Below are 22,984 nucleotides of genomic sequence, written 5' to 3'. Positions count from 1 at the left end.
ATCTGCCTGCACCCTATGTCAAAAAATTAAACACACCAGCAGTGTGAAGAGACCTGAAAGTGGCACATGGCAGCAGAGTGTGGCGATGGAGACAGCAGCAATGGGAGGCCGTACAGGGACCCATGAGAGACTCTGGACCTAGCAGCAGCATGAGGAGGCGGTATATAGGGGCCTATGGCAGATTAGGGGCCTGGCAGCAGCTATAGGAGGCCCGTAATCTGCCAGCACCCTATGTCAAAAAATTAAACACACCAGCAGTGTGAGGAGACCTGAAAGTGGCACATGTTTGAGGCATGATTCATGGCGAATTTAGTCAGTTGTGTCAGGAACTGGTGGTTTGAAATCCAGACTAATCCACGCCTGATTCATTTTCACAAACGTGAGTCTCTCCACACTTTGGGTGGACAGTCGTGTCCTCCGCGGAGTTACAATACCTCCTGCCGCACTAAACACGCGCTCCGATGCCACGCTACTGGCCGGGCATGACAGCCTTTCAAGGGCAAATTCAGCTAGTTGGGGCCAAAGGTCAAGTTTCGTTGCCCAGTAGTCAAGGGGATTGTCTACCTCGGTTGGCAGGGTGCTGTCCAAGTAGGCCCAAGCCTGTTGTTTGAGCTCCTGCTCCAGGTCCACCTGATGCTGCTGCTGCTGCTGCGGCTGGTTAGTAGTTTCCTCACTGCACTGGTGAAGAAAGCTACTCATCATCGACTGCAGACTGAGGCAGCCGCTGCTGGTGGAGCTGCCACTGCTCCTACCACCCCACCCCTCCCCTGCTGCCATGCCAGCGGAACGCGAGCGCACAGGGCCCATAGTGTCTGAGGATGGACGTTGGCGCACAAAGGCAGAGACCAACTGACTACATAGGTGGTTTTTATAGTACGTAATTTTGGCCTCCCTCTCAGCAGGTGTGAAAAAGGCCACCATTTTGGACCGGTAGCGAGGGTCCAACAAGGTGGACAGCCAAAAGTCATCCCTCTGTCTGATGGTTATTATTCGGCTGTCGCTACGCAAGCAACCGAGCATGCTATGGGCCATTTGTGCCAAGGAATGCGAGGGACTCCCTGCCTCCATCTCCACAGCATACTGCCACGGTGCGTCTGGGTCCTCTGTCTCCTCCTCCTCCTCCTCTACCAGATGCTCCTGCTCCTCCACTCCTGTCCGCTGAGTGGAAAAACCACCCATTTCACTCAATAATTCCTGAGCACAAATGTCCTCCTCTACCTCCTCCTCTTCTTCCTGTCCTGCCCCCACAGGGGTCATGTGGCGTTGAGATCTGTGCGCCACGTCTACCGCACCCTGACCAGCCATTGTTAACAGCATTTGTTCCAGGACGTGCAACAGAGGAATGACGTCGTTCATCCCATAGTCCTGCCGACTCACGAATAGCGTGGCCTCCTCAAAGGGCCTGAGCAAGCGGCAGGTGTCACGCATGAGCTGCCAATGGCTGACATCTAAGTTACACAGGGGAGTACCTTTATCCGCTTGTAACATCAGGAAATCGGTGATGGCCTTTCGCTGCTCGTAAAGGCGGTCTAACATGTGTAGGGTTGAATTCCACCTTGTTGCAACGTCGCAGATCAGGCGATGCTGTGGAATTCCGTTCTGCCGCTGCAGCTCAATGAGGGTGTTCTTTGCGGTGTAGGAATGGCTGAAATGCATGCACAGTTTACGTGACATTTTAAGGATGTCTTGCAGTGGGATGGTGGATTTTAGGAACCGCTTGACAACCAGATTGAACACGTGAGCCATGCATGGCACAACCTTCCTTGACGCAGAGCAGACACCATGTTCTTTCCGTTGTCAGTCAACATGGTTCCGATTTTTAGTTTGCGCGGAGACAGCCATCTGTCGATTTCTCTGTTCATTACACTCAGCAGTTCCTCCCCTGTGTGACTACGTTCGCCAAGGCATACCAGGTGCAGCACAGCGTGACACCGTTGCGCCCTGCACATGTGATATGCCGGTCGGGTAATGGGACTTGGCACGGGGGTGGCGGCTGAGGACACGGCGGAAAAAGAGGTGGTAGAGGCGGACATGCTTGCTGGACCAAGGACGTGCAAACGTGGAGGCAAAAGCGTCGTGACCTGTCCAAGTTGCTGGTGCGGCTGTGCCGGCACCACGTTCACCCAGTGGGCCGTAAATGACATGTACTGTCCCTGACCGTAGTTACAGCTCCACACGTCGGCGCTGCCGTGCACTTTGGCAGAGACCGACATGCTCAAAGACTGGCCCACCATCTCTTCTACATGTGAATGCAGGGCTGGCACTGCCTTTTGGGCAAAGAAATGACGGCTTGGCACTCTCCACCGCGGCGCGGCACAAGCCATCATTTCTCGGAAAGGTGCTGAGTCCACCAGTTGGAAAGGGAGGGACTGCAGCACCAGCAACTTGGACAGGAGGACGTTCAGCTTTTGCACCGTCGGGTTGTCTCTTGGATACGGATTCCAAGAAAGACTGTTGACGGAATCCGAGAAGAGGAGTAGCAGGAGAAGGAGCATCTGAACGAGCGGAAGATGCCAACGAGCGACAACTCCCCTCAGCAGAGGTGTTGGAGCCTTGACTGGCTGATAGAGGGCGATTGACGACGTCGGGTGACGGAGCAAGTAACGGAGCGGGTGATGGAGCGGGGGCTGGGGCAGGCAGAACCGCCGTATGTTTATCACGGTTTTCCCAGGCCACCGAATGGTGACGCTGCATATGCTGACGCAACGCTGTAGTCCCAACATGGGCCCCCTGGCCACGCTTGCATTTCTGGCCACATAGTCGACATACGGCTACGTTTACTTCCTCGGGCGGCTTGAGGAAAAATTGCCACACCACCGAGTAGGAAACTTTGCCCCCGCTACTCTTCACTGGCTGACTGCTACTTCCTCCGTGCGCACCGGCACCACTACTGGCCGTGGTGGTAGGCTGCAGTGGAGCTGGTGCTCTACTCCGTGGACGTTTGGCTCCACTGACACTGATGCGACCCTGCTGCTGTCTCCTGGGCAACCCACCGACTGTTTTGCTCGCTGCCAAGCTGCCACCCTCTTCTCCTGATGATGCGGAAGAAATTGCCTGATGACGACGAGGCTGCCAAGTGCGATCAACCTCCTCATCATCAAGTAGGGTCTCCGCCTCACTACTAGCCCCCTCGGCTGCGTCTGGGTCAGGAGACAGACCTGTCTCTAGACCGGCTACCGAGCCACTCTCCTCGCCAGTACTTGTTCGCTTGGCTGCTGAAAAGGCCGATGTCTCCCCCCGTTCCTGACCGCCCTCTGTTAGCTCTTACTCACTGTACAGTGGGGCTGAGCCCACAGCATGCGATACTTCGCTTGGTGAGGGAACAGCAAAGGACAGGGGCAGGTAGAGGACACGTGATTTCAGTGGGCTTGCTCCCGGGCCATGCCAACTAACGGTTGTGTCTGACGTACCCACCGACCGTTGGCTGTAGGTGTCAGAGGTGACCTGGGAAGAGGAAGACGACCGAGCCAACCAATCAATGACGGCAGGGTTGTCGGTGGAGACACGACCGCTGGATGACACCGGGAGCACTGGCCTCTGGCTGCGAATACTGCTGCCTCGACCCCTTCCTCTGCTGCCACGTCTGCTCGCTCCTAAAACATTGCCTCCTCTGCCACTCCTCTGCATGTTGTCTGACATACTATTTAATTCAACGATTAGGTGTCCCTGAGTAACAATTCTCTGGCACTCAGTAACAATTCTGTCTGTCCCTGAGTATGAATTCTGTGGCCCTGAGTAACAATTCTGTGTCTGTGCGAGTAACAATTCTGTGTCTGTGCGAGTAACAATTCTGTGTCTGTGCAAGTAACAATTTTGTGTCTGTGCGAGTAACAATTCTCTGGCACTCAGTAACAATTCTGTCTGTCCCTGAGTAACAATTCTCTGGCACTCAGTAACAATTCTGTCTGTCCCTGAGTAACAATTCTCTGGCACTCAGTAACAATTCTGTCTGTCCCTGAGTATGAATTCTGTGGCCCTGAGTAACAATTCTGTGTCTGTGCGAGTAACAATTCTGTGTCTGTGCAAGTAACAATTTTGTGTCTGTGCGAGTAACAATTCTCTGGCACTCAGTAACAATTCTGTCTGTCCCTGAGTAACAATTCTCTGGCACTCAGTAACAATTCTGTCTGTCCCTGAGTATGAATTCTGTGGCCCTGAGTAACAATTCTGTGTCTGTGCGAGTAACAATTCTGTGTCTGTGCAAGTAACAATTTTGTGTCTGTGTGAGTAACAATTCTCTGGCACTCAGTAACAATTCTGTCTGTCCCTGAGTAACAATTCTCTGGCACTCAGTAACAATTCTGTCTGTCCCTGAGTAACAATTCTCTGGCACTCAGTAACAATTCTGTCTGTCCCTGAGTAACAATTCTCTGGCACTCAGTAACAATTCTGTCTGTCCCTGAGTAACAATTCTCTGGCACTCAGTAACAATTCTGTCTGTCCCTGAGTATGAATTCTGTGGCCCTGAGTAACAATTCTGTGTCTGTGCGAGTAACAATTCTGTGTCTGTGCAAGTAACAATTTTGTGTCTGTGCGAGTAACAATTCTCTGGCACTCAGTAACAATTCTGTCTGTCCCTGAGTAACAATTCTCTGGCACTCAGTAACAATTCTGTCTGTCCCTGAGTAACAATTCTCTGGCACTCAGTAACAATTCTGTCTGTCCCTGAGTATGAATTCTGTGGCCCTGAGTAACAATTCTGTGTCTGTGCGAGTAACAATTCTGTGTCTGTGCAAGTAACAATTTTGTGTCTGTGCGAGTAACAATTCTCTGGCACTCAGTAACAATTCTGTCTGTCCCTGAGTAACAATTCTCTGGCACTCAGTAACAATTCTGTCTGTCCCTAAGTAACAATTCTCTGGCACTCAGTAACAATTCTGTCTGTCCCTGAGTATGAATTCTGTGGCCCTGAGTAACAATTCTGTGTCTGTGCGAGTAACAATTCTGTGTCTGTGCAAGTAACAATTTTGTGTCTGTGCGAGTAACAATTCTCTGGCACTCAGTAACAATTCTGTCTGTCCCTGAGTAACAATTCTCTGGCACTCAGTAACAATTCTGTCTGTCCCTGAGTAACAATTCTCTGGCACTCAGTAACAATTCTGTCTGTCCCTGAGTATGAATTCTGTGGCCCTGAGTAACAATTCTGTGTCTGTGCGAGTAACAATTCTGTGTCTGTGCAAGTAACAATTTTGTGTCTGTGCGAGTAACAATTCTCTGGCACTCAGTAACAATTCTGTCTGTCCCTGAGTAACAATTCTCTGGCACTCAGTAACAATTCTGTCTGTCCCTGAGTAACAATTCTCTGGCACTCAGTAACAATTCTGTCTGTCCCTGAGTAACAATTCTCTGGCACTCAGTAACAATTCTGTGTCTGTGCGAGTAACAATTCTGTGTCTGTGCAAGTAACAATTTTGTGTCTGTGCGAGTAACAATTCTCTGGCACTCAGTAACAATTCTGTCTGTCCCTGAGTAACAATTCTCTGGCACTCAGTAACAATTCTGTCTGTCCCTGAGTAACAATTCTCTGGCACTCAGTAACAATTCTGTCTGTCCCTGAGTATGAATTCTGTGGCCCTGAGTAACAATTCTGTGTCTGTGCGAGTAACAATTCTGTGTCTGTGCAAGTAACAATTTTGTGTCTGTGCGAGTAACAATTCTCTGGCACTCAGTAACAATTCTGTCTGTCCCTGAGTAACAATTCTCTGGCACTCAGTAACAATTCTGTCTGTCCCTGAGTAACAATTCTCTGGCACTCAGTAACAATTCTGTCTGTCCCTGAGTATGAATTCTGTGGCCCTGAGTAACAATTCTGTGTCTGTGCGAGTAACAATTCTGTGTCTGTGCAAGTAACAATTTTGTGTCTGTGCGAGTAACAATTCTCTGGCACTCAGTAACAATTCTGTCTGTCCCTGAGTAACAATTCTCTGGCACTCAGTAACAATTCTGTCTGTCCCTGAGTAACAATTCTCTGGCACTCAGTAACAATTCTGTCTGTCCCTGAGTAACAATTCTCTGGCACTCAGTAACAATTCTGTCTGTCCCTGAGTAACAATTCTCTGGCACTCAGTAACAATTCTGTCTGTCCCTGAGTAACAATTCTGTCTGTCCCTGAGTATGAATTCTGTGGCCCTGAGTAAGAATTCTCTGGCACTCAGTAACAATTCTGTCTGTCCCTGAGTAACAATTCTCTGGCACTCAGTAACAATTCTGTCTGTCCCTGAGTAAAAATTCTGTGGCCCTAATAACGTTTCTGTGGCCCTAAGTAACAATTCTCTGGCACTGAGTGAAAATTCTGTCTGTCCCTGAGTATGAATTCTGTGGCCCTAACTAGCGTTTCTTTGTCCCTAAATAACGATTCTGTGGCCCTCATTAACAAGTCTGTGTCCCTGAGTAATGGTTCTCTGTCCCTAAGTAACTTCTCTCTGTCCCCAATTCTCGTTTCTGTGGCCCTAACTCTGTCCCTGTCCCTAGTACAGAGCGGTCTGCCTCTGTTCAATGACTGCAGGCAAATGAAGATTTCCAAAATGGCCGCTATATATACCTCGACCATTACACAGTGCTGGCTGGCTGGCTGCTGATTGGCTGATGCGATCACATGTCGTTGAGGAATGCATTATGGGGCAGCGCGCCTTGTCTGCGCGCCTTCCCCGACATCCCCGCTCCGTCGCCGCACATGTCAGCCGCCATTTTCGGAAAAATTTCGATTCGCGCGTCCGAATTAGGCTGTTTTACGGATTCGGCACGAATCGAAATTTTTCCGATATTCGACTCGAATTCCACTTCGGATACTTCGATTCGCTCATCTCTAATTATCATCAATATTGAAAGTACAAAAAAAAAAATCAAAAATTTTGAGTTGTCCCCAGAACATTAACTCTAGGTTCACACTTTCACGATTTCACTACAGTTCATTTAGCCTCCCTGGCGGTATGATTATTTCAGATTTTTGGTGCTGAAAGCGGTACCATTATTTTGCATAGAAATATGTAGTTTTTTTATTGTAGGCTGTAATTTTTAGGAATAACTCACTGAAATCTGTCTGAACAAGAGTCTATTAAACATCCCGGGTATGATAAAATTTGAAACACAAAATCATAAATTATAATTTAATAAATAATCATAAAAAAATAATAATATAATAATAATACATTTAATTCAATAATATAATCAAACTGAAAACACAGAAATTTGAAATAGAGCGCCAAGTTCGTACATTGCTGAGCAAAGTCGCAAAATCGTTTTCAGTGTCTGATGACGAATTTCCCCACGAATCATTATCACTCAATTCTGCAAGTGGTTCTGATTTACTGTCGCTGTTCTCTAGCTGGTCTAAAACCGCTTTTGACCTAAAGGGACACTTTTTGGACGCCATGGATTTTTCTAAGTTTCCAGGCAGAAAGACAGACAAAATGTAGGCAGGGCACAGGACAAAGCACTAGGGACAATATGTATGTGAAATGGGTTAAAACAGCAATGTTTTACTGTGAAAAATGTGTTTTGAAAAAAATTTTCAAATTTCCCGCCGCCGCCGCCCGTACGTCCCGACGCCACGGGGACCGGAATACAGAAGCCGGATGCCGGCATCAGCCGGAGGAGATGGCTGGGGACGCTGCAGGGGACACATCGTGGGAGCGAAGGACAAGGTAAGTGCTGCAGGGACTCCCTATGCAGCACCGCATGGTAAGCCCGAGTGTAGCTCGGGGTTACCGCTTTTGTTACTAAAACTCTACCCCGAGCTACACTCGGGAATACCGCCAGGGAGGTTAACATACGGTAATTTCCTGTGGATCTAGTTCACATCTGTGCCCTTCGGGTCTGGTATGGATTTTAAGGGGAATTCATGCCAATTTAAAAAAAAAACCCTGACATGGGTTCCCCCCCAAAATCCTTACCAGACCCTTATCTGAGCATGCAGCCAAGCAAGTCAGGAAAGGGGGTAGCCTCCCCCCCCCGAACCATACCAGGCCACATGCCTGGGGGGTGCTTTGGAGCAGGGGGTGACTTGACCCTGGGCTGTGCTTGTTTGGGTCTTCAAGGGTTGACTTAACAAGGGGTCCCCCAGAATTCGGCCCCCTCTAATGTGAATGAGTATGGGGCACATAGTGCCCCTACTCATTTACCAAAAAAGTGTCAAAAGTGAATAAAAAACACAACAACAGTTTTTGACAAGTCCTTTAATAAAAAACTTTAAAAAAAAATTGTCCCCCGAAGTAGATCCAACATCAATCACGATAAACACCACTGCTGACCCGAAGAAAAAAAAAAAGAGCTCCATTCCCGACGAAAGCTCCCGTTGTCTGATAGCTCCTAAATAAGCCAAGGGGTGGAGCCACACAGTGATGTCGCCCCCTTGTGACGCCATTGACCGGGGCATGCTCCATCTCTTAGCTTATTTAAGAGCTATCAGACGGCAGAAGCCTTCGTCGGGAGCGGAGCTCTTTTTTTTTTCTTTAGGTCATCAGCAATTTTTTTTTTTTTAACCTTTTTTTTGATAAAGGACTTGTCAAAAACTGTTGTTGCGTTTTTACTCACTTTTGACACTTTTTTGGTGAATGAGTAGGGGTACTCCATACTCATTCACATGGGGGGCCGGGATCTGGGAGACCCTTTGTTATTCCAATAAGTCACCCCCTGCAGAACCCCACAACCTCAGCCCAGGGTTGTGGGGAAGAGGCCCTTGTCCTCATCAACATGGGGACAAGATGCTTTGGGGTGGAGGAGCACCATTGCCCCAAAGCACCCCCTATGTTGAGGGCATGTGGCCTGGTATGGTCCAGGGGGGTGGGCGCTCACTCGCTCCTCCCCTTTCCTGACCTGCCACGCTGTATGCTCATATAAGGGTCTGGTAAGGATTGGGGGGGCATGCTGTTTTTTTCCCAATTTTTTAATCACCGGTAGTAGGTTTGTTTATATTCAGCTGGCAGCAGGGAACCCCACTGACAGCTGATGACTCAAATGACTCAATTGTCAAGTACGTGGCGGCTGTCTGCTCCTTTATGAGCATGTTGTTTACTGATTGTTAAGGACATTGGCGGCTGTCCGCTTTTTAACAACCATGTCGTTCACTGGTTGTTAAGGATACCGGCAGCTGCCCGCTCCTTGACAACCAGGTAAAGTAACAAAAAGCACAAAACACATGCATCAACCGCAATCTACACAGATGTGAACCTAGCCTTATAGAGCGTAAATCTTTCAATGGATACACTAGTTTCAGTGACTCTGGTGACAACAAGGTATTCCCTCACTTTCACTTCCTGTATTGACTAAGGGACAGGAAGTGAAGGAAAATCTCCCCAATGAGACACAGATGGCAAAAAAAAAAAAACTTGACAGGTTATAACCTTTTACTATAACAAAATGAAAAAAAATATTTTGCCTTTAGTTCTACTTTAACTGATTTTGTGAAATATCTTTTTTTCTTTAAACAAGATTCACCCCCTCTATTGATCATGTTTACAGTTTTCTTCTAAAGTGAAAGAAAACCCACATTTTGGGCTGTCCCCAGAACAGTTATAGTGGGGAAATCTTCTAATGGCATTTCCCCACTATATTAGAGGATAGCAAAACTAAAAAAATAGTTGTGCAAACATTGTTCCAATGGCATTTGTTTGATAGATGCTCCCACTAGAAAACTGCTGTTGTTTACTTCCTAAAAGCAACAAATTCATTTTATGTAAAGCCTAGTATACACTATGAGAACATTGGATGACTGATTGTCCAATTTTCCATGATGTAGCCGGAATGGTATTAACTTGTAAAAAAGTTCTTGACCGACAAAGGCAAACGCAGGCAAATGTAGCTACATACTAGCGTAGTGGAAGAGGAAGTGTAGGGTCCTTTTATACTTCTGATCATGTGCATTTTTTTCTATTCAATTATTTACATATGATTACTGTACACATTAAATGGAAATCGGATGTTATGTTCACGTACAATAAAAATTTTCTAGCTTGCACCCTCAGTTTTGTCATCCGAAAAGTCCAAAGCATTATACTAACAATCACATAATCAGCCAATCGTTCCTTGTATGGAAATTTTCATTTGTTTTTTTTTATCGTGTGTATGGGCCATTAATCTGAAAAAAAAAAAACACAGAACTGATAACACACACATCTTCTGGCATTCATTATATCACATATGATGGGTCGGATGTGAGAGGTGGATTGACAGGGACCAGCACAGGTATCTGTCTCACCACAACTTCCTGGTCCTGGGAATTTGAGGGAATCACACTCTGCCATATATGCTATTAACCCTTGTACTCTGCTCGACATACTGCTGACCCTGTATTCTGCCCTGCATACTACTGACCCCTGTACTCTGCTGTACATACTACTGCTCCCTGAACTCTGCCCTGAATACTATTGACCCCTGTATTTTGCCCTGAATACTATTGAACCTTGCACTCTGCTTCGCACACTACTGACCCCTGCATGGTGCTTTGCATGCTGATGACATCTGCACTCTGCCCTACACACCACTGACCCCTGCACTTTGCGCTTCTTAGTCCTGACTCCTGCATTCTGGTCATTATACTTTTGGTGCTGGTGAGTTTGTTTTCCCAAGAGAAACGTCATAATGTATGGAAAGAGCACTTTTGAAGGATTTGCCCCGATTTATGTAGAAGTATGTTGTTTTCCCATGCACATGTTTCTTACACAAGAGGATATGTAAGGGGATTTATGTGATTTTTTTTGAACGGTGAATTTATTTTGGGAATTTTTTTTATATTTAGAGCTTAGAATATTTATTTATCATTAAATTGACTTTTTGCCTTGATAGTGCCAGTCGTTCTAAAGGAGGCAATACCAGCTACAACAAAGCACATTGATTCTGAGCTCCAATCTTCTCGGGAGATGATATACAAATACACAGCAATTTTGGAGAAGATGTATGGAAAACAGTCAAAAACCAATCTGCTCAATTTAACCCAGATAAAAGAAGCACTTTACAATGCAAGACAGCATGAGGCATTTTTAAACATTATTTTGGTAAGTGCTGTGTGTGGTCTTGGATGGGGTTTGTATTATACAGTTTAAAATCTTTTGATTAAAGCGAACCAAGCTTCAGTTACATTTTGTCACGCTATGTCCCTATCACAGAGATCTAGGGTTGCCACGTCATCCCTCTAAAGCTGAACACATATTAATTATAAAGGTTCTGTGGCTGATTAAGGTGATAATTAAACTCATCTAGTGCTTTTTCTGCATTAATTTAGCCTCAGAACCTGTGTATTTAATATTTGTTCGGTTTTAAAGGGATGAGGTGGCAACCCTACAGAGATCAGTTTTTTTTCCCAAAAGGACAGCACTATCTTTTTTAAAGCATCCTCCAGGATCAGCATGTTTCCTAGAGTAAAAATCTAGCTCAGATGAAACAGTCATGTAAATTCTCATAGAATCATTGGCTGTGTTCAATGTCTAATGTAGATTAGCCCCAGCTGTACCTCCCACTTTGTGACTTTCTACAAATTTACAATCATGCACTCTGATCACTGGGGAAATGGAGACTGAGCACCTATTCGGATTACATCCGATCTGAAAGGCTTAGATTCGCACATCATCTGAAAAAACATTGCTATGAAAGCCATTTACATCTATGTGGTGCGATTCTGATCTGGTGAAAAAAAAGAGTCTTGTGCGAGTTTGGTGCAAATTTTATCTCCAGCTATACCAAATTCCTTCAGAATTCACATTTGAATTGTCTGAATCACATGCGGTTTCCCGTATCACAATAGTGTGAACCAAGACTAAACGTTTTTTATTTCTGAAGCAGACGAATGACATTTTCCCATTCTAGGCAAACTCATTTGACCAGAGCTCAAGGACTGCTTTTTAATGATAAAAACATTATTATATTGCGGTGTATCATTGCATGTACAGAGTCTTTCAGTAGAGAGGAAAATTACAGAAAACTCTATTTTAAGTTCAAGTCAGCCCTACTTCTGGCTATATTGCAGCATGAATTTAAAAGCTATATCAAACTGCATGACTTGTTGTTAATGTGGTGTTAATCTCAAAACCAAAAATTTTATATATTGCAGCTTAAAGTGATTCTAAAGGTTCATTTTTTTTTCTTGTAAAATAAAAACATGTCTATACTTACCTACTGTGTGCACTGGTTTTGCTCAGAGCAGCCCGGATCCTCCTCTTTTCAGGTCCCCCACAGGCTCTCCTGGCTCCTCCTTTCTGTCGGGTGCCCCCACAGGAAACAGCTTGCTATGGGGGCACCCACTTCTTGGTGTGTCCATTCACACATGGAGCCGCGTCTTGCCCCCCCCCCCCTCCTCATTGGCTGACTGCCTGTGATTGACAGCAGTGGGAGCCAATGGCTCCTGCTTGCTGTCTCAGCCAATGAGGAGGCAGCCGAGGCTGTCATTCACTTTGCTGGATCGCGATGAGGCTCTGGTAAGTATTGAGGGGGCTGCTGCACGCACAAGATATTTTAACCTTCATGCATAGAATGCATGAAGGTAAAAAACCTTCAGCCTTTACAACTACTTTGACAATCATTAGATATGGTGGCTGCATTAGATTTCTCTTGTAGACTTTCTTCCCTGTTTCCACCTGGTGATTTTGCCATACCTCCTGTATTAGGGTGCCTACACTCTGGATGAAGGAGCATCAGAGACACCTTTGGACAGCAGCATTAACAGTATAGGGGGAGTGAAGTATTAGATGCACTAGCAGATCTAAATACACTAACAAATGGAGGCCTAATTCCAGTAAACACCATTACAAGCAGTTACAACAAAAGTTTTTTTCCTTTTGGGATAAAGGTTTAATTTAAATAAATAAAAGCTGATCATTGTAAGCACTTCTGTAAGTGTTAAATGGTCTCTCAACCTTCTAACTGCTCCATCTGCGGGACAGCTTGTTCTGTTAAAAAATAACAGACTTACTGGTTTGATCACCAGGTGAAAATTAAAATGAAAGCTTAAAAAAGAAAACAAATGCAGCCTATACAGCTAAAAATTGGTTAACTGCAATATAAAAAATATTTGCTTTTGGGTTTAATACCACTTTAAGTCAAGGTTCACACATCCACAATGTGAAGTACACACGTTAATGCATATTGCATTAAGGCAGCCCATTATTTTGGACTGAGCTATCAGTGCATCCTAGTATGGGCAAATTGCACCTGACCTTTTTTTGGAAACAAAATGCATGGTAGTGTGTTGGTGAGGGTTGCTAAGCAGGTGCATTGCCTTGGTGCGTTGGAGACCATTCATAGCGCATTTCACAAAGCAATAGTGTGATTCTGTTATCCTGCCTTGAAGGAATGTGGATAGGATTAAACCTGTTTTTGGCTGTCAAGCAATATTTTTGCTGATATATTTGTACCCCAGCTATACTGTTTCATTTCTCAAGTGTTCTCCCTAAAACTAATTTATTTTGAAAAAACATATTCTTATTAGTGTGTAAAGTACAGTAACCCATAGAAATAAGTTTGATTTAAAGCTGAAGTTTAGGTATAGACTATTTTGTAGAGTTACATTGGTCCAGCTTGGAGAAATGTAAGTATGCATGTTCCATACCTGTGGGATCCCCTGTGGAAGCTGGAAATCACTATAGTAGACACCACTACTGTTGTCTTCTTAATCCCTTGCATGGGCATCATGCAGAAAGCACTTTGCATGTTCTCAATTAATTGAAAGCATTTTCTGATTGGATAAGGTGGAGAGGTAGTGATGTCAAAATCTCTACCTTGTCCAATCAGAGAACCCTTTGCACTGATTGAGAAAATGCAAAGTCTTCTCTGAATGGTGCCCGTGCCAAGTACCGTATATACTCGAGTATAAGCCGAGTTTTTCAGCACATTTTTTGTGCTGAAAAACGGCCCCCTCGGCTTATACTCGAGTCAACGTCTCCAGGTGTGGGCGGGATGACATGCCGTCCCTGTCATCTGGACACACCCCCGGGATCAATCTTCGCCGGTGATTGGCCGCTGGAACTGTAGCTCAGGAGAGGCACACAGGCGCCCAATCACCGGCGAGGAGGTGGAGCTTGGAGAGGAGGAGCCGAGCGGCACCGCGAAGATCGAGCGAGTGAAGAGGAGGAGAGCGGCCGGAGAAGGAAGACATCTGACCGGTAAGTGTGTACCATGGGAGAGGGAGGGAGCGAGTGAGCCCAGGCTGGAGCAGGGGTCAGCAAGGTAAGTATCATTGGTGTCAGTGGGAGGAATAGTGCCCAATCATTGGTGTCACTAATACCAACGATGGGGCACTATTCCTCCCCCCACTGACACCAACGATGGGGCACTATTCCTCCCCCCACTGACACCAACGATGGGGCACTATTCCTCCCCCCACTGACACCAACGATGGGGCACTATTCCTCCCCCCAATGACACCAACGATGGGGCACTATTCCTCCCCCCACTGACACCAACGATGGGGCACTATTCCTCCCCCCACTGACACCAACGATGGGGCACTATTCCTCCCCCCACTGACACCAACGATGGGGCACTATTCCTCCCCCCACTGACACCAACGATGGGGCACTATTCCTCCCCCCACTGACACCAACGATGGAGCACTATTCCTCCCCCCACTGACACCAACGATGGGGCACTATCCCTCCCCCCACTGACACCAAGGATGGGGCACTATCCCTCCCCCCACTGACACCAACGATGGGGCACTATTCCTCCCCCCACTGACACCAACGATGGGGCACTATTCCTCCCCCCACTGACACCAACGATGGGGCACTATTCCTCCCCCCACTGACACCAACGATGGGGCACTATTCCTCCCCCCACTGACACCAACGGTGGGGCACTATTCCTCCCCCCACTGAAACCAACGATGGGGCACTATTCCTCCCCCCACTGACACCACCGGCTTATACTCGAGTCAATAGTTTTTCCCAGTTTTTTGTGGTAAAATTAGGTACCTCGGCTTATATTCGGGTCGGCTTATACTCGAGTATATACGGTAAGCAAGCTCCTGTGTTCACAAAGCAATAGAGAGGCAGCTTGGCACGGGTCCCGGAAAACAGCAGAGATCACACTAATACCTACTACAATGACTTCCAGTGTCCACAAGGACTGGCCAGGTACGGCACATACATATTTACAATGGTCCAAGCCAGACCAATGTAACTATGCAAAAATAGTACATACCTAAACGTCAGCTTTAGGTTTATTGTGTTTACAGTAATATAGATTCTGGTGAATCAATGCACTTTGCACAGACCTTTGACACAACCCCACTGTGTTCATTGTGATTCTATAAAATGTAGCATAATATTGCACTAGTGTGTGGCCACTTATTATGCTAGAAAGTAATGTATGTTTCTTTTATTTCTTTAGTCAGATATCATCACATGTGCCCAACAAGTTGATCTAATTGATAAGCAGTACTGGGCACAAAAGGAACAATTGAGGGATACAGTCCGGTTAAAGTCTGCAGTTCCCACAGCGCAGGTCTATGTAAGTAATGACAGCTGTCAATGTCACATTATGTTGCATGTTATTAATTTGAGCTAACAGCAATGACACACATGCAGAGGCTAAAACATCTGATAGGAATAACAACAATCAATATTGGTAAAGATGAGAAAACATTTGCGTTGGTTAACATTCAGGACCTATGTAAAAACAATGCTAGTGGGCCCTTTAGGGTCCATTAGTCATGGATAGGTGACTTAAACCACTGGTTGAAAAGGTAGGTCCAGAAAAGGTGTGAAGGGGGAGGGCAGGAGAGGGGGTGATCAGAGAAGAGAGTGGGGAATGGTAGTGAGGAGAAGAGGTGCAGGCCAGGGAAGGAGGAAATAGATAAAGTAAATGACCAGGGAAAAGATGTAGGTTGGGAAACAAGGATAAAACAAGGGGATAGGTAGCAAAGGAAGAACACAGAAGAATCTCCCATGAACACAGGATCAAAGGCCAAGCCAAAAACTATAATTTACTCAGGCTAGAAGAGTTCAGAAAGAGATGAAAAGGCATAAATAAGCCTTGTGACCAGTATCATATTCATACTTTGACTACTTGAAAATGGACTGTAAGTTTCTTCCAGGCCTAGCCTATTATTATTTAGCAGCCAGAAACAAAGTAGCAATAAAAAGCAGTTGCATGCCTGAGGTAAGAGCATATGGATTCAAGGACGTTAATGCTACCTGAATCATCTGCCCTTACTCAAGATGGACACAGCCAGAAATGCTATGGGGTATTTTTAAAAGTGATTTCTCAGTAAAATAAAGTATGGAGACATGTATGGATGGGTGAGTTTGCTTTGAATAACAAAAGTGAATTCAATTGCATTTTTGGTTTGTGGTGTTCAGGTGTAGTGTAGTTCTTCTTTAAGTAACTTCATACCAAACAAACTACAACCTGAAAAACAATTGATGGTTGATGAGCACGCTATAATGCAGTTCAGAGAATTTTAAAATATTACACTGTGGAATTTTTCTTCATTCTTTCTTAAGCCAGCCATAGATGCATCAACATTTGGCCTGTTCAGCAGGGACTGGCCAAAATTTGATCCATGTATGGGCACGCTGGTTGTACAGAAGTCAATCTACCAATCGACTTCTGTACAAACATCCTGTTAGATAAATGCTGGTCGATCAGCACTGCCGGCTGTAGTTAGCAGCACTGATCACAAAAGCTCAGCAGGAGTGATTCTCCAACCCACTTTGAATGTGTGGATGGTGGAATCCTGCTGGGTGAACAAAAAAATCTAACCCATCTGTGGCCTGCTTTACAAACAGCTCATTGCAACATCACAGACATAATTTTACTCAAGAAGAGACCAAAAATCAAACAATAGGTTTATTGTAAAGAGCTGTAAATACACTGGATATATATTCTGCAGTGATTTAAATGGTATATTTACCATAGTTAGATAGATATCTGATTTAATAATTATTAGAAGAGCTCTACTTTTCATTTTCACAGTTACTACACCCCAGTATTTATAAGGCACAAATATTACACAACACTTTAGAGAGTACATAGCTTGATACACATCCATCCCAGTCCCACAAAGGACCATCTCATTTCACTGAAACATTTGCAGTGCCAATTTTTTTTTTAGAGGAATTTGATACACCTACAGGCATGATTTTGGATTGTGAGAAGAAACTGGAGAACTTGGACAAAGTTGTCTTTTTTAAAGGGTTACTGTCCTTTGCCAATCAGATATTTTCCAACTTACTTAAAATCTCTGGGAACAGTGATGAGAACTTTTTATGGTTGCTTTTAACCCCAGCATAGCCTGATTTTCTATATCTTCCATTGAAGTACAAATCAAGATGAAACTAAGCAATTTAAGGTTATCCCACTGATTAAAGGAGAAATGGACACTAGACACATAAAAACTGAAGGCCTGCCCTTGTACAGCTATAACCACTCCTTCCTCACACTTGTTCAGTTTTGCTTACTAAAGCAGGCCATGGATTATGTGATTTTCATTCCTAGAACCATGGGTTGCAAGAAAGAAAATTGCTTGATTTCCCCATCAACACTGACTAAATCCCTCCCACAGAACTATTGTGTTCTCCTGGGAGGGGGCGTGGGGAGCTGTACCTGCCATGAGAATACAGTGATTACTGCTAGTGGCCATAGCCACTGTCAATTATTGCATGCTAAAAATCTGACATGCTGTTTGTACCCAAGTCGTTCAATTGATACATACTGTAGATGGATTGAATCTTGGCTGGTGCTAGTCTTAGTTGAAAATGTAGGCAAATAGCTGTTTAATGCTCTTGGTTTCCTTTTTTCCTTGGCAGGCTGGTTTGTCTGAGTTTGTGTGCCTGCCCCTTGGTTTGGACAGCTTTTGGATGTCCGTACATTGCTTAATTTCATCAAGCTGCTCAATGGACAATACAGAAACTTTTCTAAGAGTCCATTGGGGTGCACACTCCACATGTATTTTCTGGAAAAGGTTAACTTAGCTGTTAATGGCCAGATCAACAGATAAAATAAAAAAAAAAGCATAAAAAGGTAGCTAATACAATCACCATATCTAAGAATTGATTAGTTGCAATATATTGCATTTTTTGTTATTGTGTTTAATTCCATTTTAAAGCGGAACTAAAGCTGTTTTTTTTTTAATTGTGAGCAGGCAAGCTGTTTATAGAAGAATATATGTGCAATATCTCTTCTGTAATAAAATAAAACTACCTACCTGCTCACAGTCTTCTTTAGAATGTACACTGAGCAGCTCAGTATACATTCCAGCCTGTGTGCCAAGATGGTTGAACTCCTGCACACCACATGCGTGGGAGCTACGTTCTCTTGCACTGCCCAAACAAGAAGGCTGACAACCGAGACTCAGAAGAAGCCCAGGAGAAGATGCCTACAAGGGCCCTCATGGGCAATGGACCGCTGAAGCTAAAGTAAGTATCTTGAACTTTAGTTTTAATTTCATCAAGCTGTGCACCCCAATGGACTTTAAGAAAAATGGTGAGTAAAAACATTTCACACAGTTCCTGGATTGGTCAAGTCTTGCAGAACTGTGAGATCTGACGTAAGTGGATTTACCTTTGCTATGGAGACCACTGGACATAATACACAGACTGTGAGCAAAATACATATAGTTTGCACTGAATCTACCCTGGACCAAGCCATGCATAGACTTGTCTTTGGTCAGATATGATGAAATATTCTGAAATCTGCCCATTGTTTTAACAGTTGGCAGGAACAACTTCTTCCAATTTGAGAATTGATTACTACTACCTATTACTAGTATCAGCTGTACTGTTATTTTGGAGCATGCTTGAGAATCTCTCTGACCAATGCTGGAGATATGGGTTCTAGGCAAGTGCCTGTTATTAATTGCTTGTTAACTTGTGTAGTGTCAGTAATCGCAAAACATATGTTTAGTTTCACTGGCACAATAACATAGGTAAATAGAGTTTATTGGTTAGTTTAATTCATTTTACTTACAAAAAATGGCCACTCTGGCTGATTCTGTGAAATACTATGTTGAAAACAGAACTAATAACTGGTCTCATGAAACAGTTTATGCTGGACTATTCTATAATTTAGTATAACTCTAATCCTATTCTGTGCAATGTACAGTAGAGAACAAGACTACATTATTTATAAACTCATTGGTTATGAAGATTATATGTGTCTTTTGCAGCCACTCTTTATTTCACTATCTAACCTGTGGAACAGCTTCCAGGATGAAATTGTGTTATTAAGTGTCCTTAGCAATATGACTACAAACCTGCAGCCCTTTCTAGGACTCCATGAAGAGCTCTTTCCTGATCACATCCTCCAGCCATTACTAAGTGATTTAACAATAAAAACTGATGAAGAAAGGAATAAAGAAAATGAAGGTGAGAAATGAGTCAGATTTAATCTTTTCTAAAATTCACCTGGATAACATAACATGGACTTGGATTAATTGCTGATGGTAACAGGTTTATTTTTTCTTGCTTCAGGTTTGATAAGCTAAACTCACTGGCATTCTAAAAAAATGAATAGGTAAAAAAATGCATGCAAATTTATGTCAGCAATTTAAAGAGAACCTGTCAGATTTGTACTAACCTGGTATGCTATGCACTCAGAAACAAATTGTGTTCCCCATGCTTCTGCCTGAAAGGATCGCTGTAGAATCTGGCCTGGCACTATCCAAGGCTGAATGGTTCCTAAGTATACAGCTTGTTAGGTCAGTGAAAGGGAAGAAGATTTTCTAGAAGAATTTGCAATTTAAGGTGATTGGGTACTTTCTGCACTGTGGCAGCCTGGGTTCATTAAAGAATATGTAAACTCAGCATTTCATATTCCTGACATGTGCCTGCTGTACAGTGTACTTGTATGAAAAACTATCCTGTTTTCTGAAATTCCTGTTTTTTCTGCCAGTTCTTCTGCTTTCCTATTAAAAAATGACAACACTAGGCTGGAAAGCACAGTGTGGTCAGTTTTCTAGCTGTGCTGGGAGCTAATCCAATGATCAGGCTTGTGCTGACACGCCCCCCCCCCCCCCCCCCCACACACACACACACACACACACACACACGGCCATTCACTGGGAAGATTAGTTTGCTACTGCTTCTCCTCCCACAGCCCCACAGCTCTTATGTGATCACTTATAAAAAAATTAAAAATGGTAATTATAATATATATATATATACACACACACACACACTAATGGTTTGTCTCTCATGTATATTTTAAACTAAATGGGTTGTTTTACAAGGTGAGGGTTTACATATACTTTAAACCATCTGATGGTCTTGGGGAGGACAGGTGGTATAAGCAGAGCCCTCATCATTTCTGGTTTATACTGTACAGTGAATGGATAAATGTGCCTCATAAGGTGAGGTGGGACAGTGCATCTTTTTTAGATCTGATAACGTATGTATGCATGTTAAGTATGTAGTCATGTGAAAAAGTACCCCCCCCCCCACAGAAATTGTTTACTTTGTTAACATGTTTGAACAGGAAAGCATTGGACCTTTATTCAGATAGTCAATGACAGTGATTAGAACTTCTAAAGGGAGTATGCAGGTGGGACCTGTCTTATTTAAACATCACATATCTCAGGTCTCGTGTTCTCTTTGCTATTAAGCGCTGAAGGCCTTCAGGAAGCAGGTTCCAGATGCCTAGGATTCTAGCACGGGCTTTAAAATAATCACAAAATTATTTTATAATCAATCATTCCACTGTAAGAAAAATAATCTATAAGGGGCATGGATTTTTAAACAACTGCTAATTTGTCCAGGACTAGCCAGCCTAGCAAAGTAAGCCAAAGAGCTGATCCTTTAATGCTAAAATAATTATCCTAGAAACCTCAAAAAGGTCCATTGTGGGATCTGCAGATACTGTAGGCAATTTTTTCTTGTGTTTTTTTCAGGTCTATTGCCTTTATCTGTAGGCACTGTGTGAAGATCTAATGTTTGCCTATTCAAATATTTTGATAAAGACAATAATTTCAATGGGTTGTACCTACATTTTCACATGACTGTATATTGCAATCTAACATTTCTGTGTAATTGTAATATTTGATATGCACTCTGCAACAATTATTTTTTTCTTATTTTTATTTTGAGTAAATGTAATGCTTTTTCATAATATATAAAATTATATGTTTTTGCTTATACTACAGAACAAACACATCTTGCAATGCAATGAATCCATTTTTTGCAGTATAACTAGTGTTAATGGGATACTTATAACAAATGGAGGTCTGTTATTCGTTTTATACTTTTTATATTTAAAATTAACTTAAAAAATAAGTACACTTATTAATGGATATATCGAGAGGAATAATATATATTTTCAAAATCTCATGTATCGCAAACAGTTTGTAAACAAAATCTTTTGGTAGGTTTGATGACCATTGTATATAACAATGCTATTTTATATATTTTGGTTATTAACGACACGTTTTATCTCTTTACTTAGGTATTCATATAAATCCATCAAATTTTTCAACACAGGAGTGGTATTTCCCTGAAAACACAGCTAATTATGAACGGCTCCCAATTCAATACCATGGATTTTGTGGCTATACTGTTGCTACGAAAGATGGCCTCTTGTTGCCAGGTGTGGTCTGTTTTAATGTGATAAAACTGGACATGTAGTACTTATGGATTCACAATGTACACGATGAATAAATAATGCATTTAATGGAGAAAACTCTTTTAGGTGTACAATTATTGATCAGTTCCCCCAGCTTTGACAGATATGCCTAGCCTGAGCCTTCTCAAGAGGAGTGTTGACTGGCCAGATTAGATTGCCTTGGCCTATCACTAGGACATGCAAGGGTGCTTCCTTTCCTGACATCATATGTACAACCACGTACCTGATGGGAATGTGTATGCTTGAATTATAAACATTCATATGAAAGTTCACTCAGTCAGCTGGATCATCCACGCATGACTGGTGACAAACTGAACTCCGTAGGGGTAATATGCTCTGTAAGGCAAAGCTCACCATTTATGTACAGAAAGCCCCATCACTAGGTAACACAGCCTAAAGACCTACATATTTTTTCAAGCCTTAGGAATTCATTACCTTTTTCTTTTTATAATATTTTACTTTCACAATTTTTTGTACAATATTTGTATACAAGTCATTGAGGCAAACAGCACAATAAAAACAAACATTCTCCTTTGGGTGATCTACCTGTTTCTGCTCTGAAGAAATGCGGTTTACTGTATGCAGAATAAATCTGAATGGAAGTGACTTTTTCATTCTTAAATCAGCTGCTGCACTTGCAGAGTTCTGATGAGGAAAGTTGCAGAGTCTACATCCTTTTAGAAGTAAACCTTTTGGGAGTATAACACCAAAATTATTTTTTTGTTGCAGAGGTTGCCTAAAATCTGACTTGTATCGAAGTGCAGATTTGTGGGAAAACTGGTGAGCCAATCACATGTCTGGGGAAGTTCTGTATGCCAACTATGTACAGAACGCCTCCATGTTGTGGAGAATGAATGATCTTTATACAGCATAGTTGCCTCCACACATACAGTACTCAGTGAATAGACACCTCCTGTTTAGAGTAGTAAATGCAGCATATGGCAATAATGTAATCTAGCTTCTTCATTTAATCTAACCTTTGCAGGAAAAAGGTTCAAAGTAAGTGTTATGTTTTGCCGTTTATGGAAAATGTCATATCTTTTACAATATCAATATTATTTTTCATTATAACATACAGTTTAATAAACAGCCATTTAAAAAGCAGTGTTGTATATTGTATTATTCATCTACTTACATAAATGTGTTTATGTGTAGTTGATTTGAATTTTTCAATCAATGTATATTTGCCTTTCCATTCCTCATATATATATATGTGTATACTTTTTAACAGGAAACCCAAACATTGGCATTCTGAAGCACAGAGAAAGGTATTATATTTTCAGCTCCAAGGAAGGTGCTTCCATGTTTGCTCAAGATCCAGATCACTATATCAGTTTAATTGGAGAAAATGCAAAACAGTGTGCAGAGCTCATACAGTTATTGGAACTGCACCAGCAGTTTGCATCCATCACACCTTATTCCCAGGTAAAGAAATGTATAA

At 43.3% G+C, this 22,984-nt stretch overlaps 1 protein-coding gene across 2 annotated transcripts in view; it reads left to right on the top strand.

Moving 5' to 3' along the window:
• The window catches only part of CFAP206 (cilia and flagella associated protein 206), an 88,171-nt gene that overhangs the window by 46,076 nt on the left and 19,111 nt on the right, over positions 1–22,984 (top strand). For both annotated transcript variants that reach the window (XM_089691317.1, XM_089691316.1), the window contains 5 exons: positions 10,783–10,991; positions 15,319–15,438; positions 19,097–19,295; positions 21,367–21,507; positions 22,775–22,968. In XM_089691317.1, the coding sequence (XP_089547443.1) occupies positions 10,783–10,991; positions 15,319–15,438; positions 19,097–19,295; positions 21,367–21,507; positions 22,775–22,968 (863 nt within the window). The remainder of the gene's footprint in view (positions 1–10,782; positions 10,992–15,318; positions 15,439–19,096; positions 19,296–21,366; positions 21,508–22,774; positions 22,969–22,984) is intronic.

This window comes from Staurois parvus, unplaced genomic scaffold (assembly GCF_062004578.1).
Source record: "Staurois parvus isolate SC_StPar_1 unplaced genomic scaffold, SC_StPar_1.0 ptg000561l, whole genome shotgun sequence".
In the NCBI taxonomy this organism is placed as follows: domain Eukaryota; kingdom Metazoa; phylum Chordata; class Amphibia; order Anura; family Ranidae; genus Staurois; species Staurois parvus.
This window is presented reverse-complemented; position numbering and strand designations above follow the sequence as displayed.